The 25715-nt window shown below is 44.5% G+C and overlaps 3 protein-coding genes across 3 annotated transcripts; all 3 read right to left on the bottom strand.

The window, feature by feature from the left end:
• Positions 1-415: 415 nt before the first annotated feature.
• Positions 416-1354, bottom strand: LOC144266804 (olfactory receptor 5W2-like). The gene has a single exon (XM_077820327.1). It carries the CDS (start codon positions 1352-1354, stop codon positions 416-418), a length of 939 nt encoding a protein of 312 aa, XP_077676453.1.
• A 9567-nt stretch (positions 1355-10921) lies between these two features.
• Positions 10922-11833, bottom strand: LOC144265905 (olfactory receptor 5AS1-like). Its single transcript, XM_077818963.1, has one exon. The coding sequence runs from the start codon at positions 11831-11833 to the stop codon at positions 10922-10924; it is 912 nt and encodes a 303-aa protein (XP_077675089.1).
• Positions 11834-16230: 4397 nt separating this feature from the next.
• Positions 16231-17163, bottom strand: LOC144266625 (olfactory receptor 8U9-like). The gene has a single exon (XM_077820067.1). The coding sequence runs from the start codon at positions 17161-17163 to the stop codon at positions 16231-16233; it is 933 nt and encodes a 310-aa protein (XP_077676193.1).
• Positions 17164-25715: the final 8552 nt, after the last annotated feature.

The following is a 25715-nucleotide window of genomic DNA, read 5'->3' as shown; positions in this document are numbered from 1 at the left end:
CACGCTCACACTCTCTCTCTGTCTCCCCCATCTCTCTCTCTTACTTTTGCAATTTTATTCCTAATTTTATTCCTAAACTCTGTGTGATGGGTTGGGTCACAGAAGCCCCTTTCGAACTGCCACCCAATGTCCTGAGACATAAAGTTGAACTTTTCACGCTCTAGGTGGGTGTCCCTAGCCACCAGACCCTAGCTTATAAAATCATTCTCTCTCTTTGGCTCTATTATGCTTCCCATGTTTCATCCACTGAACTCAGTTGCGGCCAGCAGACCTTGTTGGGATACAAACAAAGTAATAACAAGACAATAATGAACAATACTCCCATGGGCTCTGCGAAATTTCTTTGTAATGGGCTGGGAAATGAATTCACATGTTTCCACTCCCCACCATGAAACCAATACAGAGTTAAACAGATTCAAGAATTGGTTAGGAGTTTCTTCATTGAGTTCCTCAGGGCATCCTTCACCTCTGTGTTTCTCAGGCTGTAGATGAAGGGGTTCAACATGGGGATCACCAGCATGTAAAACACTGAGGTCACTTTGTCTCTGTCCATGGAATAGCTGGAGGTGGGACGCAAATACATGGAGAGGAAGGTGCCAAAAAACAGGACCACAGCGGTTAAGTGGAAAGTGCAGGTGGAGAAGGCTTTGCGCTGGCTCTCAGCAGAGCAGATCCGAAGGATGGTGGAGATGATATAGACATAGGAGACTAGGACAGTCACAAAGCTGCTCCCTGTAATGCAGCTCATGAAAGCAAACATCACAATCTCATTGATGTGGGTGTCAGAGCAGGAGAGCGCCAACATTGGGGGAACGTCACAAAATAAATGATTGATGATGTTGGAGCTGCAGAATGACAGCTGAAATGTACAACACGTGTGTATCATTGAATCTACCACCCCCACAGCATACACCCCAGCCACCAGCTGTTTACAAAGGTGCCTGGACATGGTGACTGTATAGAGCAGCGGGTTACAGATGGCCACAAAACGGTCATATGCCATAACAGCCAGCAAGAGGCACTCAACATCTGAAAAAACGATAGAGAGATACATTTGCACAGAGCAGGCAGTGTAAGAAATGCTTTTCCTCTCAGCTAATAAATTCAGCAGCATCTTAGGGGAAATTATTAAGGAAATGCAGAGGTCACAGAAAGACAAATTACTCAGGAAAAAGTACATGGGAGTATGGAGTCGGGGATCAATTGAGATTAACAAGATCATCCCCCCATTCCCCAGCAGGGTGATACTATAAATCAGTAGAAACACCAGAAACAGAGGAACCTGCAGCTCCGGATGATCTGTCAGTCCTGAGAGAATGAATTCAGTCACCTCTGAGTGATTTCCCTCTTCCATCTCCTCCGCACAGAGATCAGGCTGCTACAGAGATGTGGACAGGTGGATGGTGCAGAAAACCTGTCCCTTCTCTGTAATGAAGTAAGTGAAGATAAATGGAGATCAGTTTCTCAATGGTCATCAGTACCCGCTGGTACTGATCACAGCTGGTCATACCAGGTGTTCGATAAAATGCACATGCTGTGCAAATACGACATGCAGGTTAATCATGCCCTCCGCACAAACACTCCTGTTCACTACTCCGAGCAACAAGTAGTGACTTGTGACTCTGCTGTGAGAGAACCAGGGCGAAAATCGTCTCTGTCTGAAGAGATTATTTGTTAGCTGAAGAAGGGGTGAGAGTAAAGGAGTGTCAATCTTTCCATCCGCTTTGAGCAAGGGGAGCTCTATGGCTTGGCTTCTCCGTTTGGGTTAAAGTTGCTCAGTGCGCTAATTAACCTTTTTGGCATTTACTTGAGCCTGTATGAAAACCCAGAGACATAATGGGAAGCCCTGGCTTCAGTGACTATGTAATAGCCTATTTTTTCCAACCCAGCAGGTCATTCTTTAGCTGAAGGGGTAGGAGTTGGGACTAAAGCTTTTAGTGCTGGAGGTCTGGAATTTAATACCTGTTGATCACCATGGTGTCTGCGTGTGGGCATGTGTGACTGTAATTCAGGACCAGAGCACGTGCCTGCTGAGAAGAGAGAAAGAGATGTGGTGGTGTTTCCCCATTGACAAAATCTGCAAGTTTGGAGCATTTGGGAAGGTTTATATGGAGATTTGTGATCTGTGGGACATGATTCCTTCAACAACTGGGAATAACTGACCTCAGATAGCCATAAAACCTAATTAATGCATTCAGTGAACTAAAGCCACCCTCAGTGTAATTGGTGTCCTGGGGATTAATTCAACCTACTCTTTCTCACTGTGTTATTAAATGATGCAATTTCTACCACAGTTACAGAATATGATGTTTGGGGTACATTTCATCCTGCTGTTTTCAGTGACAACTGGGTACTGCGTAGAGCTGATCCACACAGGGTTTGTTTTTTTCTTTTGAAGACCAAATTTTTTTTGGTAAAACTTAACATTTCAGCTCGGAAATACCATGGGGGTGCCTCAGATACCACACACCACCAATCTCTTCCATGGGCCAGGCTTCCAGGCTGGACTACATCCCCCATGATGCATGATGTTCTCTTCTCTTGCTGAACTGCCCTGGAACATCACCAGAGTCCCACAGACATGGTTCAGGGAGAAGGAGAGTTTGGCATCTTGATGGAAATCTTATAATTTTCAGGGAAAAGATAACTTCATGGAAAAAAGAGTTGAATGGAAAATCAAATTTCCCATCAAAAAAACTTCTCAAGAAAAGACTATTCTCTGTAAGTGCCCAATAAAGAAACACTTAAACAAACGATGAACTTTGAGAGACACCAATCCACATCTGAGCTTTCCTGGGAATGTGGCATCCGCCTATAAGGAACTGAGTGATGCATGGACATGTGACTTGCCCATGTGACTCCAAAACTCCATCTTGGAGCTGGATTCTCCCTAGGTGAGGGGAGGGGGTTTCCACTCACAAGAGAGAGACTGTATAAACCCTTGGGGAAATCCTTCAATTTTGTCTTCAGCTGTCACAGAAGGTAGTCTTTCTACCCCAAGGAGATGCCTGAAAGAAACTGGAACAAAGGACAGTAACTACAGGGGTGTGATTGAGATTTACCTGCATTTAGTTTTTTACTGTATTAGGTTTAGAGTTATGTGTTTTGTTGTATTTTATTTGGTAATTCATTTTGTTCTGTCTGTTATTACTTGGAACCTCTTAAATCCTACTTTTTGTATTTAATAAAATCACTTTTTACTTATTAATTAACCCTGAGTATGTATTAATACCCGGCGGGGGGTGGGGAGGAAGGGGGCAAACAGCAGAGTGTATCTCTCTATCAGTGTTATAAAAGGCAAACAGTTTATGAGTTTACCCTGTATAAGCTTTGTACAGAGTAGAACAGATTTATTTGGGGTTTGGACCCCATTGGGAACTGGGTATCTGAGTGCTGGAGACAGGAGCATTTCTTAAGCTGTTTTCAGTGAAGCCTGCAGCTTGTGGGGGATGTGGTTGAGACTTGGATCTGGGCTTGCAGCAGGCAAGTGTGTCTGGCTCAAACAAGATAAGGTAGTTAAGTCCCAAGCTTTCAGAGGAAACAGGTTCAGAGGGACACTCAGCAGTTCGGGTGGCAGTCCCAAAGGGGTTTCTGAGACCCAACACCTCACAGTGGTGTAGTCAAGCAGGATCTGTGCACAACTGATTTCTTTGATACACTGCTTGTGATTTTGCATTAGTTTTGGGTGTGGTGGGTGGAGAACAGACAAAGTGGTTACTGGTTTGTTATTTTCTGTTTGCTTATTTCAGGTAAGGGAAATAGGGACAGAAAAATAAGTAAGATAAGTAAGAGTGAAGATCAAAAGAAGCTAGAACTGCGGAAGTTGCAAACTGCCCAGAAAGCCTGAACACTGGGCAACGGGAAAGTCTATGTTAACTAAGAAGCCCCTGAGCTGAGTGCATCTCAGCTTCAGTGATCTGCAGAGGGGGTGTGGCCCAGCACAAGAAAGCAGAAAAATGACTACCAGTGCGGCAGCTGCTAAGGTAGAGCTGGCCAGACTGGAAACAGAAGAGAAGGCAAAGGTCCTGGAGTTTCAATTGAAGCTCAAAGAGGCAGAGGCAGCCATGGAAGAAGCTGCATACAAAAGGGCTAGGGAAGCAGAGGCAGCCAGGGACAAATGATCCCTGGAGTTAAGAGACAGAGAAATACAGGCCCAGATTGAGGCCCAGAAGCATGAAGTGGTTGTTATGGAGTGGAAGAGACAAAACCCACCAGCATCAGGCCCCACATCCCCAAAATACACAAATGGGAGCAACAATATCCATGATATGATGAGTCCAGTGATATTGCCGAATATTTCATCACGTTTGTGCATCCTCTATACAATTCCTGACAATCAAAAAATGACCACATTGGTCGTAAAATTGACGGGAAGAGCTCTGGACATATTCAATAAGATGGGTATTGATGATGCTTCAAACTGTGGTAAATTTAAGAAACAGGTCTTGTGGGACAAAAAGGTGGATGCAGTGGGTGGATTGGCTGAGTTTGCAGACTCTTTTGAGCCATCACAAGCTGCAACTAAACAAAAACCAGGGGCAGAGGGACACAGGGTTGGGGGAAGCAGAATCACCGTTTTACCCTAGGCTAAAGGAGGCTGGGTGTCCATCTCCCCGTTCCCCTGTTACTCGTCCCAAGTCTCCTGTACATGCAGAGGAGCCCAAGAGGTGCTCGCATTGTGAGTCCACTGAGCACCTGAGGAATAAATGTCCTTTGCTGAGTCTGAACAGGCAGCAGGTAACACACAAAGCTGCTGCTTCTCAGAGCCAGGCTGCTGCCTCTTTCCACCCAGGATTTGTAAAGGGGGCTTCTACTCAACCAAGCAGTGAGCACATGCATGGTGTTAAATTCAATGGGAAAGTTCTCCTGGGATTGAGGGACACGGATGCAGAGATTTCTGTGGTCAGGAGGGACCTGATACAGGAGAGGGATTTGTTGCCAGGGAAAATGGCAGAATTAGAACTGGTGGGAGGTGACAAAGTCCTTGCCCCTTTAGCTAAAGTCCACATGGAAACTGGTGATTTGCAGGCTGAGCTGACTGTTACCACAGTGGCACACAATTTTGAACCATTTCAACTGGGGAATGATTTCTTTGATGTGGCAGAATCCGTCCCAGGCTTGGTTAACAGTGAGAAGGAATCTTGTGCTCAAAGCACCGGGGCTGGGTGCGTGTGTGAAGTCACATGGGCTAGTGGGGGAATAGGAGAGAGTCTCTTAAATTCTTCTGTAGCAGCGAAGCTTTCAGCCTTCGGGGCAGGAATGGCTGTAACCAGTTACTGTAGCTCCAGGGCTCAAGGCAAATCCCTGCGGGAGAGGCTGGACAAAGCCAGCTCCTGTCCTGTGATCATCTGCCTGCTGGAGGGGAATGTTCCAGCTGTAACAAGGAGGCTGTCCCAGCTGATGACTGCTAGGAAGTTGCAGGTTGGCAGGGGATAGGCCCTGCTCTGGGGTGCACAGAAATATGTACGCCAAAGGTGGAAGTTGGGGTCCTGGTAACTGCTTTGGTGGGAACACACCCCAGGGACTTTATAGCTTGTAGCAAGCCCAACCTGAAGGAAAGAGGGGGGTTTTGCTGGTCAGATAATGGTCTGTCCTAGCTGGTAGCTGTTAGTTCACAGCCAGAAGAGAATCACCTTTACTTTTGTTGGGCACAGGAGTGTCTGGCCCAGAGAGGGAAGTCCAGATGGAAGGTGAGTGGGAATCGGAGAGGCTGCCCACCTTTTGTAGGGAGGTATTTTCCCAGGAGGAGGATGAAAAATCTGTATTTAAAATGACAAACCCCTATCCTGTGAATCAGGTTTTAAGGGAAGACTGTGGGTCAGATCTCCTGGAGGGGAGAGTCTACCCAACTGACCTGTTGGTAACTGAGGGGATCGTACTGATCCAAAGCACTCCATTAAAGAATGTTATTCCTGATACCCTTATAAAAAATAACACTGTCTTTTCAAGGCTGGGGGGAGAAAATCTCTGCACTTGGGAAGCTTCACAAGAGGGAGTGGCCGAGGGCAGACATGGTTGCAGTGCCCCCTTTCCTTGCCAAAGCCTCAAACACATGTCTGAATTAAAAGCCTTCTCCAAAGAGGCAGAAGAATCTGCATAAGAACACCTACCAAGGTACACAAAGGAATTGGGAAATGCAATAGACACTAAACAAGCTAAATTGTGTGAACAAAGCCTGTCCACCGAAGATTTCCTTATAATCTTGGGTCTTTTGCTACTTCATCTATGGGTCAAGACAAAGGAGTTAATACTCTCGGTAAACCCTTGAAAAATGTGGGACACACCTGCTTTGTGGAAACAACTTTTGTTCATGCTAGGGAGGATAAGACAGTCCCACAATCATGTTGCTTTTCAGCTTATACCTGTAAAGAGGCTGGAAGCTTGGCAAAGCAGCAAAAGCATAACAGGCCTATGCTGCTGTATGGAAGGGGAAACTGAGGCACACTGCCTCATGGCATTGGTGGCTAAATGCCAAGACACCTACACTTTAACAGATATTGCTGCCTGCATTCTGTTAGCAATACTACATCCCAACCTGTTTTCAGTCTTCCGGGGACCAAGATCCCCAAACCCTGATAGAACACCTATGAATGACATCATACGGTTTAGAGGTACTAAAAGGGGGTGTGAACAGAAACAAACAGGGATTTTACATGACCTGCCTCCACCATGGACAGTGTCCAAGTCTCTGGCAGTAAGTTCAGGAGGAGGGTGTGATGATGCACCCCATAATGCTTTCTAGAAATATGCTTATGAGTGTAAATATGACATAACTGGAATGTGGGTTATGCTAGATGTGCTGTCATAAATATAAAGGGAAGGGTAACCACCTTTAAATCCCTCCTGGCCAGAGGAAAAACCCTTTCACCTGTAAAGGGTTAAGAAGCTTAGACTACCTCGCTGGCACCTGACCAAAATGACCAATGAGGAGACAAGATACTTTCAAAGCTGGGCGGGGGTTGAAAAGAAAGGTTTCTCTCTGTCTGTGTGATGCTTTTGCCGGGACCAGAGCAGGAATGCAAGTCAGAACTCCTGAAAAGGGTTAATAAGCAATCTAGTTAGATATGCGTTAGATTCTGTTTTGTTTAAATGGCTGATAAAATAAGTTGTGCTGAATGGAATGGATATTCCTGTTTTTGTGTGTTTTTGTAACTTAAGGTTTAGTCTTGAAGGATTCTCTATGTTTTGAATCTGATTACCCTGTAAGGTGTTTACCACCCTGATTTTACAGAGCTGATTCTTTTACTTTCTCTTCAATTAAAATTCTTCTTTTAAGAACCTGATTGCTTTTTCATTGTTCTTAAGATCCAAGGGTTTGTTAGACGCTTGGTGGCGGCAGCAATAAAGTCCAGGGACAAAAGGTAAAATAGTTTGTACCTTGGGCAAGTTTTAACCTAAGCTGGTAAAAATAAGCTGAGGGGGTTTTTCATGCAGGTCCCCTCATGTATACCCTAGAGTTCAGAGTGGGGAAGGAACCTTGACATATGCCATGTAACATATCTCTGCAAATGTTATAATCTACTGGATATATTCATCCTGTTTGCATGCATGTAACATTTTTTATTCAAAGTTATGAATACTTGTTATGTACTTGTTTGATTTTAAGTAGCCTCAGTGAAGCAGTTGGACAGCCTCTTGAGAAAAGACTGTTGTCCATAAGTGTCCAATCAAGAAACATTTAAGCTAACAATGAACTTTGAGAGACGCCAACCACATGTGAGCTTTCCTGGGAATGTGGCGTCGGCATGTAAGGAACTGAGTTGTGTGTAGACATGTGACTTGCCCATGTGACTCCAAAATCCCATCTTGGAGCTGGATTCTCCATAGGAGAGGGGAAGGGGTTTCCACCCACAAGAGAGAGACTATATAAGCCCCTGGGGAAACCCCTCCATTTTGTCTTCATCTAGCACAAGAGAGAGCCTCTCCACCCCAAGGAGATCCCTGAAAGAAACTGGAACAAAGGACAGTAACTACAGGGGTGTGAGTGATTGCTCAACCCAGACTAGGAGGAAGTCTAATCAGTAAAAGAGGCTTATTGGAACATCTCTGAGGGTGAGATTTACCTCCATTTAGTATTTACTGTATTAGGCTTAGACTTGCGTGTTTTATTTTGTTTGGTCATTTACTTTGTTCTGTCTGTTATTACTTGGAACAACTTAAATCCTACTTTCTGTATTCAATAAAATCACGTTGTACTTATTAATTAATCCAGAGAATGTATTAATACCTGGGGGGGGGCATACAGCTGTGCATAACTATCTATCAGTGTTATAGAGGGTGAACAAATTATGAGTTTCCCCTGTATAAGGTTCATACAGAGTAAAACTGATTTATTTCTGGTTTGGATCCCTTTGGGAGCTGGGCATCTGAGAGTTAGAAACAGGAACACTTTTTAATCTGAATCTTGGGCAGGGCAAGGGACACACATCTGCTTACACTTGACATTCAGCTCCACTGTACCCTCCACCACATGTACACACATAGTGCCTTATGCACACCAAACACGCACACACACATGGACAGAATGCTCACTACACACACACAGCCTGACACTGAGCTCAATCAGAATGCAGAATAATCTCTACGGGGAAGCTGGGACAGCTGCAATATTTCCAACTAGCCTGAACAAAAAGAACCAAAGGGGATTCTGCTGCCCTGGCAGGGAGATATGACTAGATTTCCCAACTGGTCTTTTCCATCAGCAGCTTCTCTGAGTCCTGGTTTATGCTTAAAAATTAGATCAACAGAGCTCTGTTGCACAGGGCGGGGAAACTTTTCACAAGTTAGTTTGTACTGACCCTCAGTGTTATTCTTCCATTGACCTAACTAGTGCCTCTTGGAGATGTGGATTAACTACATCGATGGAAAAACCCTTCCATCAATGTGGAAAGCATCTACATTATGGCACTTCTGCACAGCACAGCTGAATCAATGTAGTGGCCTTAGTATAGATATTCCCTGAATCGATTGGGGAGTTTTCGCCCTTCCTCTTAAAGCTATTTCTCTCTCTCCTTTTCATGTCACTCTTCTCCCTCCCTTGGTAAAGCTCTTTCCTTCTTTTGTTAAGTTGGTCACCTCTCCAAATGTCTCTTCAAGTAATTTCCCAGCGTTGGGACACAACAGTGTCTGGAAATGGGTGAATTTCTTCTGGACTAATCATTTATTGTCAAAAACAATACTGTTTGGATTCACCTGAAACTCTTCACAAATGTGTTACAAATACTCCTAATAGCTTTGTCCCAGAACACTGTGTGTGTGCAGCGGGAGGATTTAGGTGCCGATCGCAACATAGCCACGATAGGAGGTGGTAGTGGTCTTTCCCTTTGTAATTTTTAGCCCAAGAGTTGGGGTGTTCACCTGTGAGGTGGGAGATTCGGGTTCAATTCCCCCTTCTGTCCAGTGCTGGGCAAAGCTCTGTGTGACATTGCACTCCATATGCTTTATAAAAATATGCTTATGAATAAGACATAACTGAAATATACTTCATGCTAAATGCCCCATGTAACATATCATTATAAATCTTATAATCTACTAAGTGTGTTCATCTTATTTTTACATGGATTATTTTTATGTCTGGAGTTAGGAGAATACGGTATAAACTTGTATTACTGATGTCGACATTTTAAGTGGAGGCCATTAAAGGTGCTTCAGAATCAATGAATGGTGAATGGCTCTGTTTACCTTCCTGTGTACCTGTGGGACAACCCAAGACCATGTCACCAGATACTGACCTCCATCTTGAAGCTGGTACTTTTCCAGAGGGGAGTGGAATTCCAAAAAAAGGATTCCTGCCTTAGGGAAGTTCTACTCAAGTGGAGAAGCAAACAATGAGTGTCTTCAGCTGGCTTAAGTCATGACCTCCCCATCCCATGGAGATACCTGCAAGTACCTGGAAACAAAAGGACTGTAACCACAGGAGTGGGTAAGAACAGGCTACACCCAGGTCAGAAAAGACATCTGATCTTAGAAGGATTTTACCGCAAGTAACAACTGGGATGAGAAGTTAACATTTGTCATGGATTTCTGAGAGTATTAAGCTTAGCCTTGCGTGTTTTGTTTTATTTTGCTTTGTGACTTATTTTGTTTGCTTTGTTATTTCTTAAAACTTCTTAAATCCTACTTTTTATGCATAATAAAATCACTTTTGTATATTTGTAAATTTAGTGCAAGTAATTGTTATCTGGGGGCAAACAGCTGTGCATATGTCTCTTGCAGTGATATAGAGGGCAAACATTTATCATTTTACCCTGTATAACCTTTATACAGAGTAAAATGGATTTATTTGGGGTTTAGATTCCACTGGTAGCTGCGTGTCTGTGTGCTGGAGACAGGTGTCCTGCTGAGGTGGTTTCAATCTAGATCTGCAGTTTTTGCAACCTCAGTCTTGGTTGCAGCTGGCTCGCATGTCTGGCTCAACAAGGCAGGGTTCTGGGGGCCTAAGCAGTCAGGGAAAATGAGCTCAGATGTAATTTCAGCACTTTAGATGACAGTCACCATGAGGGTCTCTGTGACCAAAACCGTCACACTCTGGACTTGGGTTTCCTGCATTTCCAGAAAGCATCTCAGCCCCTGGAGCGATGTTCTATTACAGTCTGGGCTGCTCTTGCCTTTCAAAGTTGTTCAACTGTGGATAACTAATTAAATAACCCATGAAACAGAGACATGAAATTGAGCGACTCACTCTCTAGGTAGATGCCCCTAGCACCAGCTTCTAAAATCATTCTCTCTTTCTTCCCCTGTGAGTCTTCCTGTGTTTTGTCCACTGATTTCAGATGGGGTCTGCAGACCTTGTTGGAATATAAAAATTAATAATAATAAACAATACTACCACGGGCTCTGCAAAATTATATTTCAATTGGCGGAGAATTGAATTCACCTGTTTCCACTCCCCATCAGTAAACCAGTACAGAGTTAAACAGATTCAAGAATTGGTTAGGAGTTTATTCATTTCTTTCCTCAGGGCGTCCTTCACCTCTATGTTCATCAGGCTGTAGATGAGGGGGTTGAACATGGGGATCACCAGTGTGTAAGACACTGAGGCCATTTTATCTGTGTCCATGGAATAGCTGGAGTTGGGACGTAAATACATGAAGAGGAGGGTGCCATAAAACAGGACCACAGCGGTCAAGTGGAAAATGCAGGTGGAGAAGGCTTTGCGACGGCCCGCAGCAGAGCTGATCTGCAGGATAGTGGAGGTGATATAGACATAGGAGAGGAGGATAGCCACAAATCTGCTCCCGGTAATGCACAACGTGAAAGCAAACATCACAATCTCATAGATGCGGGTGTCAGAACAGGAGAGCGCCAGCAGCGGGGGGAATTCACAGAAGAAATGATTGATGATCTTGGAGCTGCAGAATGACAGCTGAAATGTGCAACACGTGAATATCATTGAATCCACCAACCCCACAGCGTACACCCCAGCCACCAGCTGTTTACAAAGCTGCCTGGACATGGTGACTGTATAGAGCAGCGGGTTACAGATGGCCACATAACGGTCATACGCCCTGACAGTCAGCAACAAGCCCTGAGAATCTGCAAAAGTGATAGAGAGAGACATTTGCACAGCGCAGGCGGTAAAAGAAATGCTTTTCCTCTCAGCTAATAAATTCAGCAGCATCTTCGGGGAAATTGTCAAGGAAAGGCAGAGGTCACAGAAAGACAAATTTCTGAGGAAAAAGTACATGGGGGTGTGGAGTCGGGGGTCAATTGTAATTAACAAGATCATCCTCCCATTCCCCAGTAGGGTGATACCATAGAGCAGTAGGAACAGTTCAAACAGGGGGACTGTTTGGTGTGCAGTTGGCACTGTGTGTGTGTGTTTAGTGGGCATTATGTGTGTGTGTGTGCTTGGTGGGCAGTATGTGTGTGAATGTGTTGATGGGTACAGTGGAGCTGAATGTCAAGCAGAGGCAGGTGCGTGTCCCTTGCCCTGCCCATGGCTCAGGCTGGCGTCCCCTCTCCTCCCAGTGCGGGGCTCCTTGTAAGATCATAGAATAATAAGGTTCGAAGGGACCTCGAGAGGTCATCTATTCCACTCCCCTGTACTCAAGGCATTGCTAAGTATTCTCTAGACCATCCCTGACAGGTGTTTATCCGACCTGCTCTTAAAAATCTCCAATGGTGGAGATTCCGCAACCTTCCTAGACAAGTTATTCTAGTTCACAGCCACCCTCACTGTTGGAATGTTTTTCCTAATGTCCAACTTAAATCGCCCTTTCTGCAATTGAAGTCCATCCATTCTTGTCCTATCTTGTCCCCCCCAGACACTTTGCTTTGCAGTTTTATTCCTAAACTCTGTTTCACTGACTATAAATTATAGGAAATAAATAAAATTAAGAACAGACTAATAGGGGAAGAGCTGGCCTGCTCGGAGATATTTTGCAGCAGCTTCTGCAGAGATGCTGCAGAGATCTTCCGTGTTAACCACCAGTTTGGGGAATATTCATCTTTTTGCAGCCTGCCCTGACCTTGGAATTATCAGTGAGGACTGCCCCAAGCACCTCCGGGTCACAAGCGGCAAAAAGCCAGGAGGAGGAATTATGAGCATGACTCCTAGAGGAAGTTGGGGCATAGTGTTTCCTGAGCACAGACCCGGAGTGACAGACTCTGGAGTTTATGAATACAGAAGTTGCTGGTTGTTGATTGTTTCTACTGGTGTTCAGGGAAGAAGGATTCTGCATCCATTCTTTGTAACCCCTCCTCCAAGGATTATACCAAAAAATATAGCTGACTTGGATCATCAATTTTTCCTCCTAATACAATTGACCGTGCAATGCCTCACAGGTTGGCACCACTTAGGAGAAGGGGGCACCGATATGTGCTGGAGTGCTGATAATACCAGACAATAAGTGGAATATGAAACCTGCAGGACATGTAAGAGTACTCCAGATTATCTAGATATTTATAGCATGCCAATCACCATGCTGCCCTATGTCCTTCCCTTGGTAGATTACTCCCCAAAGTGGGAAAGGTAGGTTCACTCATTTTGCTTGATGGATACGACATGTTGACCACAGGAGATCAGGGGGAGGCCACAGCATGCTACGGACCTCTGCAATTCACAAAACTATCCCTCTTGCATGTATATTATCTGCACACAGAACTCAGTTTAAGATGATAGATAAATCTATGAGTCAACTAGAAATAGTCATGCTCTCATCACAAATATTAATACATTTTTTTTATAATATATGTGAAGATATAAGATTACACTGCATCATGTTATTCATACATGTTCCAAACTGAGGCTGGCAAACTGCTCTCTCTTAAACAAAGAAATGTGTGCTCTGCTTAATTTCATATCTAAGCAGTAAACAGAGTCATTAATCAGGAAGGGAAACAAAGGTAGCCCAAAAAGGTAAGGAAAAAGCAGCAGGAAACATCCTTGTACATAGAGTTTTTTCCTCTTCTGGTAAACAGGTGGAAATGTTTCTCAAAGTGGGGATAGCACTATAAAAAGAAGGGGCAGATATCCCAAGGCACCGTTCTCTCTCTCTCTCTGCCCGCTGAAACTGACTTGTTTGTCCATGATTTGGTGGTATCTCTTTGTTTTTCCTTCCTTCACTTACAATGAGGATGGAAGCAGTACCTGCTCAGAACCCTAAAATCAGTACCATAAAATCAGTTTTGAATCTTTCCCTGTTTGCTAACCAAACCAAAGTCACCCTTTATACCTCTGGAGCTGCTTCCTGGGATGACTTTGAGATTTGCTCCCTGGATCACCTTTGCTCCCAGGATATCAGGTGTGCACAGCAGATGCAATTAATGTTGTTGTCGTGTCTTTCCTTGTGGAAATGGAACACAGAAGGCCAGAGAATCAGCTGGTCTCGATCGCTGTCTCTCCCATGAGGCCTTTTGAATATAATATGAAACTGAGGTGACTGTGTTCCCCTTCATGTGTTGGTCACTGGTGGTTAACAATGAAGATCTCTGCAGCAGCTCTGCAGATGTTGCAACAAAGTATCTCCAATCATGCCACCCCCCTCCCTCCCTCCTGTCATCTGATGTGCTGTTTTTCCTGCCAGCCTGGGCCTCCAGAACCCTGCCTGTTGAGCCAGACACACCAGTCTGCTGCAACACAGACGAAGGGTCCAGGCCACACCCCCAAAACTGCAGATCTAGACTGAAACTAGCTCAGCAGGATACCTTTCTCCAGCACGCAGACACCCAGCTCACAAAGGGATCTAAACCCCAAATAAATCAATTTTACTCTGTATAAAGCATATAAAGAGTAAAATAAGATATCTTCACCCCCTGTATCTCTGCAAGAAAGATAGGCATAGCTGTTTGCCCCTCAAGGTAACAATTACTCATACTGAATTTATAAATAAACAGAAGTGATTTTATTAAGTATAAAAAGTAGGATTTAAGTGATTTTAAGTCGTAACAGATAGAACAAAGTAAATCACAAAGTAAAACGTGCAAGGAGAAGCTTAATACACTCAGAAATCAGTTAACTTCTCAACCCAGCTGTTATTTCAGGTAAAATCCTTTTCAGACCAGTTGCCTTTTCTGACCTGGGTCCAGCCTGTTCTTACCCACCCCTGTGGTTACATTCCTTATGTTTCTAGGTGCTTGCAGGTATCTCTGTGGGGTGGGGAGGCCATCTCTTAAGCCATCTGAATTTCCACATTTTTTCTATCCCACTTTATATAGAACTTCCCCAAGGTGGGAAACCTTTGTTTGGAATTCCACCCCCGTCAGGAAAAGTACCAGCTTCAAGATGGAGCTCAGTATCTGGTGACATGGTCACATGTCACTATAAGACCCCAGTCTACATGCTTCCTGTTCTGTCCCACAGGTAGACAGGAAGGCTTGCAGCTAAACAAAGCCATTCACAGTTCATTGATTCTGAAGTACCTTTAATGGCCTCCACTTAATATGTCTGAATCAGAAATACAAGTTAATATCTTATTCTCCTAATTCCAGACATAAAAATAACCCATGTAAACAAATAGGATGAACACACTTCATAGATTATAAGCTTTTTAATGGCATGTTACATGGGGCACTTAGCATAAAGCGTATTCCAGTTATTTCTTATTCAGAAGCATATTTTCATAAAGCGTATGGAGTGCAATGTCAAACAGAACTTTGCCCAGCACTGGACAGAAGGGGGAATTGAACCTAGATTTCCCACCTCACAGGTGAATACCCCAACTATTGGGCGAAAAATTACAAAGGGAAGGACCATCACCGCCTCCTGCAGTGGCTGACTTGTAATCGGTCGAAACTCAAACAGCTTAATGGGACTAAATCGGGGGCCCAGATAATCTTCATCCAAGAATATTAACGAAATCGGCACATGAAATTGCAACCCCATTAGCAAGAATTTTTAATGAATCGGAAAACTCAGGGGTTGTCCCGTATGATTGGAGAATTGCTAACATAGTTCCTATTTTGAAGAAAGGAAAAAAAAGTGATCTGTGTAACTACAGGCCTGTTAGTTTGACATCTATAGTATGGAAGGTCTTGGTAAAAATTTTGAAGGAGAAAGTAGTTAAGGACATTGAGGTCAATGGTAAATGGGACAAGATACAACATGGTTTTACAAAAGGTAGATCGTGCCAAACCAACCTGATCTCCTTCTTTGAGAAAGTAACAGATGTTTTAGACAAAAGAAACACAGTGGATCAAATTTACCTAGATTTCAGTAACGCGTTTGATACGGTGCGACACGGGGAATTCTTAGTTCAATTGGAAAAGATGGGGATCAATATGTGTGATGGGAGTGAGAGAACCTGGATTTGTGCTGGAAATGACTCACCTTGATTATCATACACATTGTGAAGAGAGTGGTCACTTTGGATGGGCTATTACCAGCAGGAGAGTGAGTTTGTGGAGGGGGGGGGCGGAGGGTGAGAAAACCTGGATTTGTGCTGGAAATGGCCCAACTTGATGATCACTTTAGATAAGCTATTACCAGCAGGACAGTGGGGTGGGAGGAGGTATTGTTTCATGGTCTCTGTGTGTATATAATGTCTTCTGCAGTTTCCACGGTATGCATCCGATGAAGTGAGCTGTAGCTCACGAAAGCTCATGCTCAAATAAATTGCTTAGTCTCTAAGGTGCCACAAGTACTCCTTTTCTTTTTGCAAAGACAGACTAACACGGCTGTTACTCTGAAAATAATCACATGGGTTCTGCAAAATTACGTTGTAATGGGCTGGGAGTTGAATTCACATGTTTCCACTCCCAATAACTAAACCAATACAGAGTTAAAGAGCTTTAAGAATTGGTAAGGAGTTTATTCATTGCTTTCCTCAGGGCGTCCTTCACCTCCATGTTCCTCAGGCTGTAGATGAGGGGGTTCAACATGGGGATCACCAGCGTGTAAAACACTGAGGCCACTTTATCTCTGTCCGTGGAATAGCTGGAGGTGGGACGCAAATACATGAAGAATAGGGTGCCAAAAGACAGGACCACAGCGGTTAAGTGGAAAGAGCAGGTGGAGAAGGTTTTGCGCCGGCCCTCAGCAGAGCAGATCTGCAGGATGGTGGAGATGATATAGATATAGGAGAGGAGGACAGTCACAAAGCTGCTCACTGTAATGCAGCTCGTCAGAGCAAACATCACAATCTCATTGATGTGCGTGTCAGAACAGGAGAGCGCCAACAGTGGGAGGATGTCACAGAAGAAATGATTGATGATGTTGGAGCTGCAGAATGACAGCTGAAATGTAAAACATGTTTGTATCACTGAATCCACCACCCCCACAGCGTACACCCCAGCCACCAGCTGGTTACAAAGCTGCCTAGACATGGTGACCGTATAGAGCAGCGGGTTACAGATGGCCACATAACGGTCATACGCCATCACAGCCAGCAAGAGGCACTCAGCATCTCCAAAGGCGATAGAGAGAGACATTTGCACAGCGCAGGCAGTGTAAGAAACGCTTTTCCTCTCGGCTAAGAAATTCAGCAGCATCTTAGGGGAAATTATCAAGGAAATGCAGAGGTCACAGAAAGACAAATTCCTGAGGAAAAAGTACATGGGGGTGTGTAGTCGGGGATCAATCCAGATTAACAAGATCATCCCCCCATTCCCCAGCAGGATGATACCATAAATCAGTAGGAACACCCCAAACAGGGGGACCTGCAGCTCTGGACGATCTGTCAATCCTGACAGAATGAATTCAGTCACCTCCGAGTGATTTCCCATCTCCTCTGAACATAGATCAGGCAGCTACAGAGATGTGGGCAGGTGGAGGGTGCAGAAAACTTTTCCCTTCTCTGTAATGAGGTAAGAGAGGATAAATGGAGATCAGTTTCTTAATGGACATCAGTACCTGCTCCGGGAAGGGCTTAGTCCACAGAGCCAGATATTCACAGATGGTCATTGCAGGTGTTCGATAAAATGCACACGCAGTGCAAACACAATGACACACAGATTAATTGTGTCCCACACACAAACACTCCTGTTCACTACTCAGAACAGAAAACAGTAACTTGTGACTCTGCTGTGAGAGAATCAGTCTGAAGGGATTATTCCTTAGCTAAAGAAGGGGTGAGAGTAAAGGAGTGTCAATCTTTCCACCCTCTTTGGGGAAGGGGAGCTCTGTGGCTTGGCATGTCCGTTTGGGGTGAAGTTGCTTACTGTGCTAATTAAGCTTTTTGGCATTTACTGGAGCCTGTATGAAAACCCAGAGACATCATAGGAAACCCTGGCTTCAGTGACTAGGTAATTGCCTATTTTTTCCAACCCAGGAGGTCGCTCCTTTAGCTGAAGGGTTCGGAGTTGAGGCTGAGGCTTTCGGTGCAGGAGGTCTGGAATTCAATACCTGCTGATCCCCATGGTGGTCTGCGTGTGTGCGTGTCTGTAATTCAGGAGAATAGCACGTACCTACTGAGAAGAGAGAGAGAGCTGTGGTGGTGTTTCATCATTGACAGAAACTGCCAGTTTGAACCATTTGGGAAGCTTTATATGAAGTTGTGTGATCGATGATACATAATTCCTGAAGCAACTGGGAATACCTGAGCTCAGAGAGCCATAACATGTAATTAATGAACTCAGTAAACCAAAGCCACCCTCTGTGTAATTGGTGCCCTGGGGATTAATTTGACCGACTCTTTCTACTGGTTTATTAAATGATGCAGTTACTACCAGATTTACAGTGTAGGAGGTTAGGGGTATATTTCAAACTGCTGTTTTCACTTCAAACTGGCTACTGCGTAGAGCTGATTCACAAAGGTTTTTTTGTTTTTTTTTTTTGTGAAGACCAAAATCTTTTTACTAAAATCTTAATAGTTTGACTAGGAAATACCATGGGGGTGCCTCAAATACCACACACCACCAATCTCTTCCATGGGCCAGCCTCCCAGGCTGGATTACATTCCCCATGATGCATGATGGTCTCTCCTCTTGCTGAACTGCCCTGGAACATCACCAGAGTCCCACAGCCATGGTTAGGGAGGAGAGGTGTTTGGTATTTTGATGGAAAGCTCATAATTTCTGGGGAAAAGATAACTTCTTGGAAATAATAGTTAAATGGAAAATCCAATTTCCTATCAAAAAAACTTCTCAAGAAAAATTTTCAACCAGCCATAGTAACAAATTTGGAATCAAAGGAACTGAAAGTTAGATACAGGTGAAATGTACTAATTGTTTGCAGGTGTAGCTGATATCGTCTCAGTTATTCCTGGTTTCAGAGTAACCTCATTGTCCTGGCACCAGTAGGTGGAATGAAAAACCTGTAAGACATGTAAGAGTACTCCAGATTATCGAGCTATTTATAACATGCCAATCACCATGATATCCTATGTTCTTCCCTTGCTAGGTTACTCCCCAAAGTAGGAAAGATAGGTTCGCTCATTTTGCTTGATGCTGACCACATTATGACCAGAGAAGCTCAGGGGGAGGCCACAGCATGCTACCGATTTGTGCAGTTCATAAAACTGTCCATCTTGCACACATATTATCTGCACACAGAGCTCAGCTATAAAGTGCTAAATAAATCTATGAGTCAGCTAAAAATAGTCATGCTCTCCTCATAAATATTAATAATATTTTCATCATGTATGTGAAGTTATAACATTACACAGTATCATGTTATTAATACATGTTCCAAACGGAGGCTGGCAAACTGTTCTGTCTTAAACAAAGAAATGTGTGTTCTACTTAATTTTGTATCTAAATAGGTGAGAAAAAAGCAACAGGGAACATCCTTCTACATAGACCCTTTGTCTTGTGGTAAACAGGTGGGAATGTTTCTCAAAGGGGGAATAGGACTCTTAAAAGAAGGCGCAGACATCCCAGGGCACCTCTCTCTCTCTCTCTCTCTCTGTCTCTCTCTGCCTATTGATTCACTGCATCTGAAGGGACAAAGGAAGCAGCCATTGGACTTGGGGATGGCTCCTGACTTAAGATGTTTGGTCAGTGAGACTGCTGAGAGCATGTAGTGAGGAAACTTTTGCTTTGAATTTCACATCATTTGTTAACTTAGGCACAAGTTGCATTCTAGCTTTATTTTTCTTGAAACCATGTCTGACTTCTATGACTCCTTATTTCCACTCACTTAAAATCTATCTTTGTAGTCAATAAACTTTGTTTTTTTATTGTTTTATCTGATCCAGTGTGTTTAAATAGAAGTGTCTGAGAAGCCAAGTTGCAGGCATGTTAGTGTTATTAAAGAAATAGTGGACAATGTACCTTGTACTGTCCAGGAGAGGATTGGGTAGTACAGGATGTACATTTCGGGAGGGAAATCAAAGAGTGGGGAATGTGTTGGGGTCACCCTGCAGTATAACCAAGGGTGGTGAGAGCCTGAGTGTAACCCAACTATTCCTGGCCAGGCTGCAATTACACACAAATGCCTTGGGTGCTATTTCCATGCTTGACGGTTGTTTGTGAGTGGCCCAGGTGGAAGCCACTTCATCAAGGCATTGCAAGGTTGCAGGCAGGTGTGACACAGCTGCTGATTAGTCTGAGTTGGACCCTGGTATGTCACAGCCACCAACCTCGAAAATATCCCAGGAACACCAAAGGTGTGGTGCTGACTGACAGCAGTGTTCAATTGACATGAAAGTGTAGGTCCCCCAAGGGATGGTCCCATGCACTGATCCATGGCTGCAGATGCACAAGGGTGTTGTGGTCATCACCTTTCCACAAGGAGATCCAAGGCAGGACCAGTAATGACTCTTCCCTTCTTCACTATGGTAGCAGAAATTATCCCCCAAGGGTGTGCAGGTTTGGCTGGTATTATCAGTGCTTGAGGGAATGTTGGTTCCCCCTTCTCCTAAGTGGTCCCAACCTGTGAGGCATTGCAGGGTTGATTGTATTCAGAGGAAAAATTGATGATCCAAGTCAGCTATATTCTTTGGGATAATCTGTGGACGAGGGGTTACAAAGAATTTACACAAAGTCCTGCTTCCCTGAACACCACTAGAAACAACAACCAGCAATCTCTGTATACAAAGTCTGTCACCCCTGGTCTGAGCCCAGGAAACACTGTGCCCCTATTTCCTCTAAGAGTAATGCTCAGAACTCCTCCTCCTGGTTTCTGTGCGTCCTGTGACCCGGAGGTTCCTGGGGCAGTCCTCACTGAAAATGCCAAGGTCAGGGCAGGATGCAAAAAGGAGGATATTCCCCAAGCTAGTAGTTAACGCTCAAGATCTCTGCAGCACCTCTGCAGATGCTGCCACAAAGTATCTCTGAGTAGGCCAGGTCCCTTCTGATTCTTTTGTTAATTTTATTTATTTCCTATAACTTTTAGTCCGTGAAACAGAGTGTGATATTGCACCCCATAATTCTTTATGGAAATAGGCTCATGGCTGTACACATGACAGAACTGGAATATGTTTTATGATAGATAGGCCATGTAACATATCCCTGCAAAGGTTATGATCTGCTGGATATATCCATCCTGTTTGCGTGCATGTAACATTTTTGTATTCAAAGTTATGAATATTGGCTCTGTACTTGTTTGATTTAAGTACCCTCAGTGAAGCAGTTGGTCAGATACTTGAGAAAAGACTATTCTCTGTAAGTGCCCAATCAAGAAACACTGCAGCTAAAAATGAACTTTGAGAGACGCCAATCCACATTTGAGTTTTCCTGGGAATTTGGCATCGGCCTGTAAGGAACTGAGTCACGCATGGACATGTGACTTGCCCATGTGACTCCAAAACTCCAATTTTAGCTGGATTCTGCATAGGAGAGGGGAAGGGGGTTCCACCCACAAGACAGAGACTATATAAGCCCCTGGGGAAACTCCTCCATTTTTTCTTCAGCTGGCACAAAAGGTAGCCCCTCCACCCCACGGAGATGCTTGAAAGAAACTGGAACAAAGGACAGTAACTACAGGGGTGTGAGTGTTTGCTGAAACCACACTATGAGGAAGTCTAGTCTGTAAAAGAGGCTTATTGCAACATCTTTGAGGGTGAGATTTACCTGCGTTCAGTTTTCACTCTATTAGGCTTTGACTTACATGTTTTATTTTATTTTGTTTGGTAATTCACTTTGTACTGTCTGTTATTACTTGGAACCACTTAAATTCTACTTTTTGTATTTAATAAAATCATGTTTTACTTATTAATTAGCCCAGAGTATGTATTAATACCTGGGTGGGGACGGGGGTGGGGGGAACAGCTGTGCATATCGCTCTATCAGTGTTATAGAGGGGGAACAATTTATAAGTTTACCCTTTATAAGCTTTATAAAGAGTAAAACTGATTTATTTGGGGTTTGGACCCCATTGGGAGCTGGGTTTCTGAGTGCTGGAGACAGGAGCACTTATTAAGCTGTTTTCAGTGAAGCCTGCAGCTTGTGGGGGACGTGGTTGAGACTTGTATGGGGGTTTGCAGCAGGCAAGTGTGTTTGGATCAAACAAGGTAAGGTACTGAAGTCCCAAAGGGGCTTCTGGGAGCCAATCCGTCACACTGGTGTAGTGGAGCAGGATCTGTTCACAGCTGATTGTTTTGAGACACGAGGGGTGATTTTAAGTGAGTTTTTGAGTGGTGGGTGAAAAACAGACAAAGTGGTGACTGGTTTGTTATTTTCTGATTGCTTATTTCAGGAAAGGTAAATAGGAAAGGAAAAATAAGCAAAGTAAGTAAGAGTGAAGATCAAAAGAAGCTAGAAAGGTGGAAAACTGGGTACTGGGAAAGTCTCTGTTAACTAAGAAGCCCCTGAACTGAGTGAATCTCAGTTTCAGTGAACAGCAGAGGGGGTGTGGCCCAGCACAAGAAAGCAGGAAAATGACTACCAGTGCGGCAGCTGCTAAAGTAGAGCTGGCCTGACTGGAAGCCGAAGAGAAGGCAAAGGACCTGGAGTTTCAACTGAAGCTGAAAGAGGCAGAGGCAGCCAGGGAAGAAGCTGTCCACAAAAGGGATAGGGAAGCAGAGGTAACCAGGGACAAATGATCCCTGGAGTTAAGAGACAGAGAAATACAGGCCCAGATTGAGGGCCAGAAGCATAAACTGGCTATTATGGAGTGAAATAGACAAAGCCCACCAGCAGCTGCCCCCTCTTCCCCAAAATAGACAAATGGGAGAAACAAAGTCCGCAGTATGATAAGTCCAGTGATATTGCCGAATATTTCATCACGTTTGTGCACCCTCCATACAATTCCTGACAATCAAAAAATAACCACATTGGTCGTAAAATTGACTGGAAGAGCTCTGGACATATTCAATCACATGCGTATTGATGATGCTTCAAACTATGGTAAATTTAAGAAACTCGATTTGAAATTTTTTCAGATTACATCTGAAACCTTCATGGTTAAATTCAGGAGTCTTAAGCGGGGATCTAGATAGAGTAATGTGGTTTATGTAAATGAAATGAGAGATTTGTTCGATAAGTGGGTGAGGGGAAAAGGCATTGCAAGCTTGGAAGAAATGTGTGATTTGGTTACTCAGGAACAATTCCTGAATATGTGCAGTGATGATGTAAAACAGCATTTGTGGGACAAAAAAATGGATGCAGTGGGTGGATTGGCTGAGTTTGCAGACACTTTTGAGCCATCGCAAGCTGCAGTTAAACAGAAACCAGGGGCAGAGGGGCACAGGGTTGGGGGGAAGCAAAATCTCCATTTTACGCCAGGGAAAAAGGAGGCTGGGTGTTCATCTCCCCATTCCCCGTTACTTATCCCAAGTCTCCTGTATGCGCAGAGGATCCCAAGAGGTGCTCGGATTGTGAGTCCACTGAGCACCTGAGGAATAAATGTCCTTTGCTGAGAGGGAACAGGCAGCGGGTAACACATGAAGCTGCTGCTTCTCAGAGCCAGGCTGCTGCCTCTTTCCACTCAGGATTTGTTAAGGTGGCTTCTGCCCAACCAAGCAGTGAGCACATGAGTGCTGTTAAACTGAATGGGAAAGTACCCCTGGGATTAAGGGACATGGGTGCAGAGTTTTCTGTGGTCTGTTTTCTGTGGTTTCCCAATCCAGGAGAAGGATTTGTTACCATGGAAAATGGCAGAACCAGAGGGGAGCCCAGAGCGGGAAGTCCAGATGGAAGCTGAGGGAGGATTAGAGAGTCTGCCCACCTCTTGAAGGGAGGCTTTTTTCCAGCAGGAGGGTGAAAAATCTGCATTTAAAAGGCCAGACCCCTCTCCTATGAATCAGGTTTTAAGGGAAGACTGGGGGTAAGATCTCTGGAGGGGAGCACCCACCCAGCTGACCTGTTGGTAACTGGGGGGATCTTATCAATCCAAAGAACTCCATTAAAGAATGTTATTCCGGATATCCATATAAAAATAACATTTCAGAGGTTGCAGGCAGGTGTGACACAACTGCTGATCAGACTGGGTTGGACCCTGGTATGTCACAGCCAACAACCTAGAAAATATCCCAGTAACACCACCCTTTCATGTCATTTAAACACTCCTGTCAGTCAGCAGCACACCTTTGAAGTCACCACAGGGATGGGCCCATGCATTGATCCATGGCTGCAGATGCACAAGGACATTGTGGTCATCTCCTCCCCCCAAGGAGATCCATGGCAGGCCCAGTGATGACTCTTCTCTTCTTCACTATGGTAGCAGAAATTAACCCCCTCGGTTGTATAGGCTTGGCTAGTATTATCAGTGCTCCAGGGAATATTGGTACCCCCTTCTCTGAGTTGTACCCCCTTCTCTGTATTCAGAAACGCCAAAGTCTGTCACTCCAGGTCTGTGCCCGGGAAACACTGTGCCCTACTTCATCTAGGAGTCATGCTCATAACGCCTCCTCCTGGTTTCTCTGCCTCCTGTGACCCAGAGGTGCCTGGGGCAGTCATCAGTGAAAATGACAAAGTCAGGGCAGGCTGCCAAAAGGAGCATATTCCTCAAACTGGTGGTTAACACTGAAGATCTCTGCAGCATCTCTGCAGATGCTGCTACAAAATATCTCAGAGCAGGTGAGCTCCCTTCAGATTCTTCTGTTAATTTTATTTATTTCCTATCATTTATAGGCCGTGAAACAGAGTGTGAGGTTGTACCCCTTCACTCTTCTTGGTGAAGGGGTTTTCACCCACAAGAGGGAGAGTATATAAGCTCCTGTGGAGCAGGATCTGTGCACAGCTGATTGCTTTGAGACATTAGTAGAGATTTTAAGTCAATTTTGGGTGTGGTAGTTGGAGAACAGACAAAGTGGTTACTGGTTTGTTATTTTCTGTTTGCTTATTTCTGGTAAGGGAAATAGGGACAGAAACATAAGCAAAATAAGTAAGAGTGAAGATCAGAAGAAGCTAGAAGTGCACAAGTTGCAAAATGCCCAGAAAGACTGAACACTGGGTGCTGGAAAAGCCTCTGTTAACAAAGAAGCCCCTGAGCTAAGTGAATCTTAGTTTCAGTGAACTGCAGAGGGGCATGGCCCAGCAGAAAAAAGCAGAGAAATGACTACCAGTGAGGCAGCCACTAAACTAGAGCTGGCCAGATGGCAAACAGAAGAGAAGGCTAAGGACCAGGAGTTTCCACTGAAGCTCAAAGAGGCAGAAGCAACTTTGCACAGAAGGACTCTGGAAGCTGAGGAAGCCAGTTACAATGAGTCCTGGAGTTAAGAGACAGAGAAATACAGGCCCAGATTGAGGCCCAGAAGCATGAACTGGCTGTTATGGAGTGGAAGAGACAAAACCCTCCAGGAGCTGGCCCCACTTCCCCAAAAATACCCAAATAGGAGTGACTATATCCGCAGTATGATGAGTCCAGTGATATTGCTGAATATTTCATCACCTTTCAGATACTGCACGCCCTCCATACATAACCTATGGACTTCGACTGAAGCGAGGGTGGTTTAGATTGGACATTACGAAAGACATCCCAACAGTGAGACTGGGTAAATACTGGAATAACTTGCCCAGGACGGTTTTGGAATCTGCACCGTTGGAGATTTTTAACAGCAGGTGAGACAAACACCTGTCAGGGATTGTCTAGATAATACTTAGAACTGCCATGAGTGCAGGGGAGTGGACGAGATGACCTCCCAAGGTCCCTTCCAGTCCTATGATTCTGTGATCTCACAAGGAGCCCTGCACTGGGGCGAGGGGGGACGCCAGCCTGAGCACTGGGCAGGGCAAGGGACACACACTTGCCTCCACTTGACATTAAGCTCCAGGGTACCCCCACCACATGCACACACATAGTGCCCAATGCACACCAAACACACACATACTGTACCCACTGCACACCAAACACACACACATACGCACACAGAATACCCACTACACACACACAGCCTGACACTGAGCTCAATCAGAATACAGAAGAATCTCTACGAGGAAGCTGGGACAGCTGGAAT

The sequence above is a fragment of the Eretmochelys imbricata genome, chromosome 6 (assembly GCF_965152235.1).
Source record: "Eretmochelys imbricata isolate rEreImb1 chromosome 6, rEreImb1.hap1, whole genome shotgun sequence".
Lineage (NCBI taxonomy): Eukaryota > Metazoa > Chordata > Testudines > Cheloniidae > Eretmochelys > Eretmochelys imbricata.
This window is presented reverse-complemented; position numbering and strand designations above follow the sequence as displayed.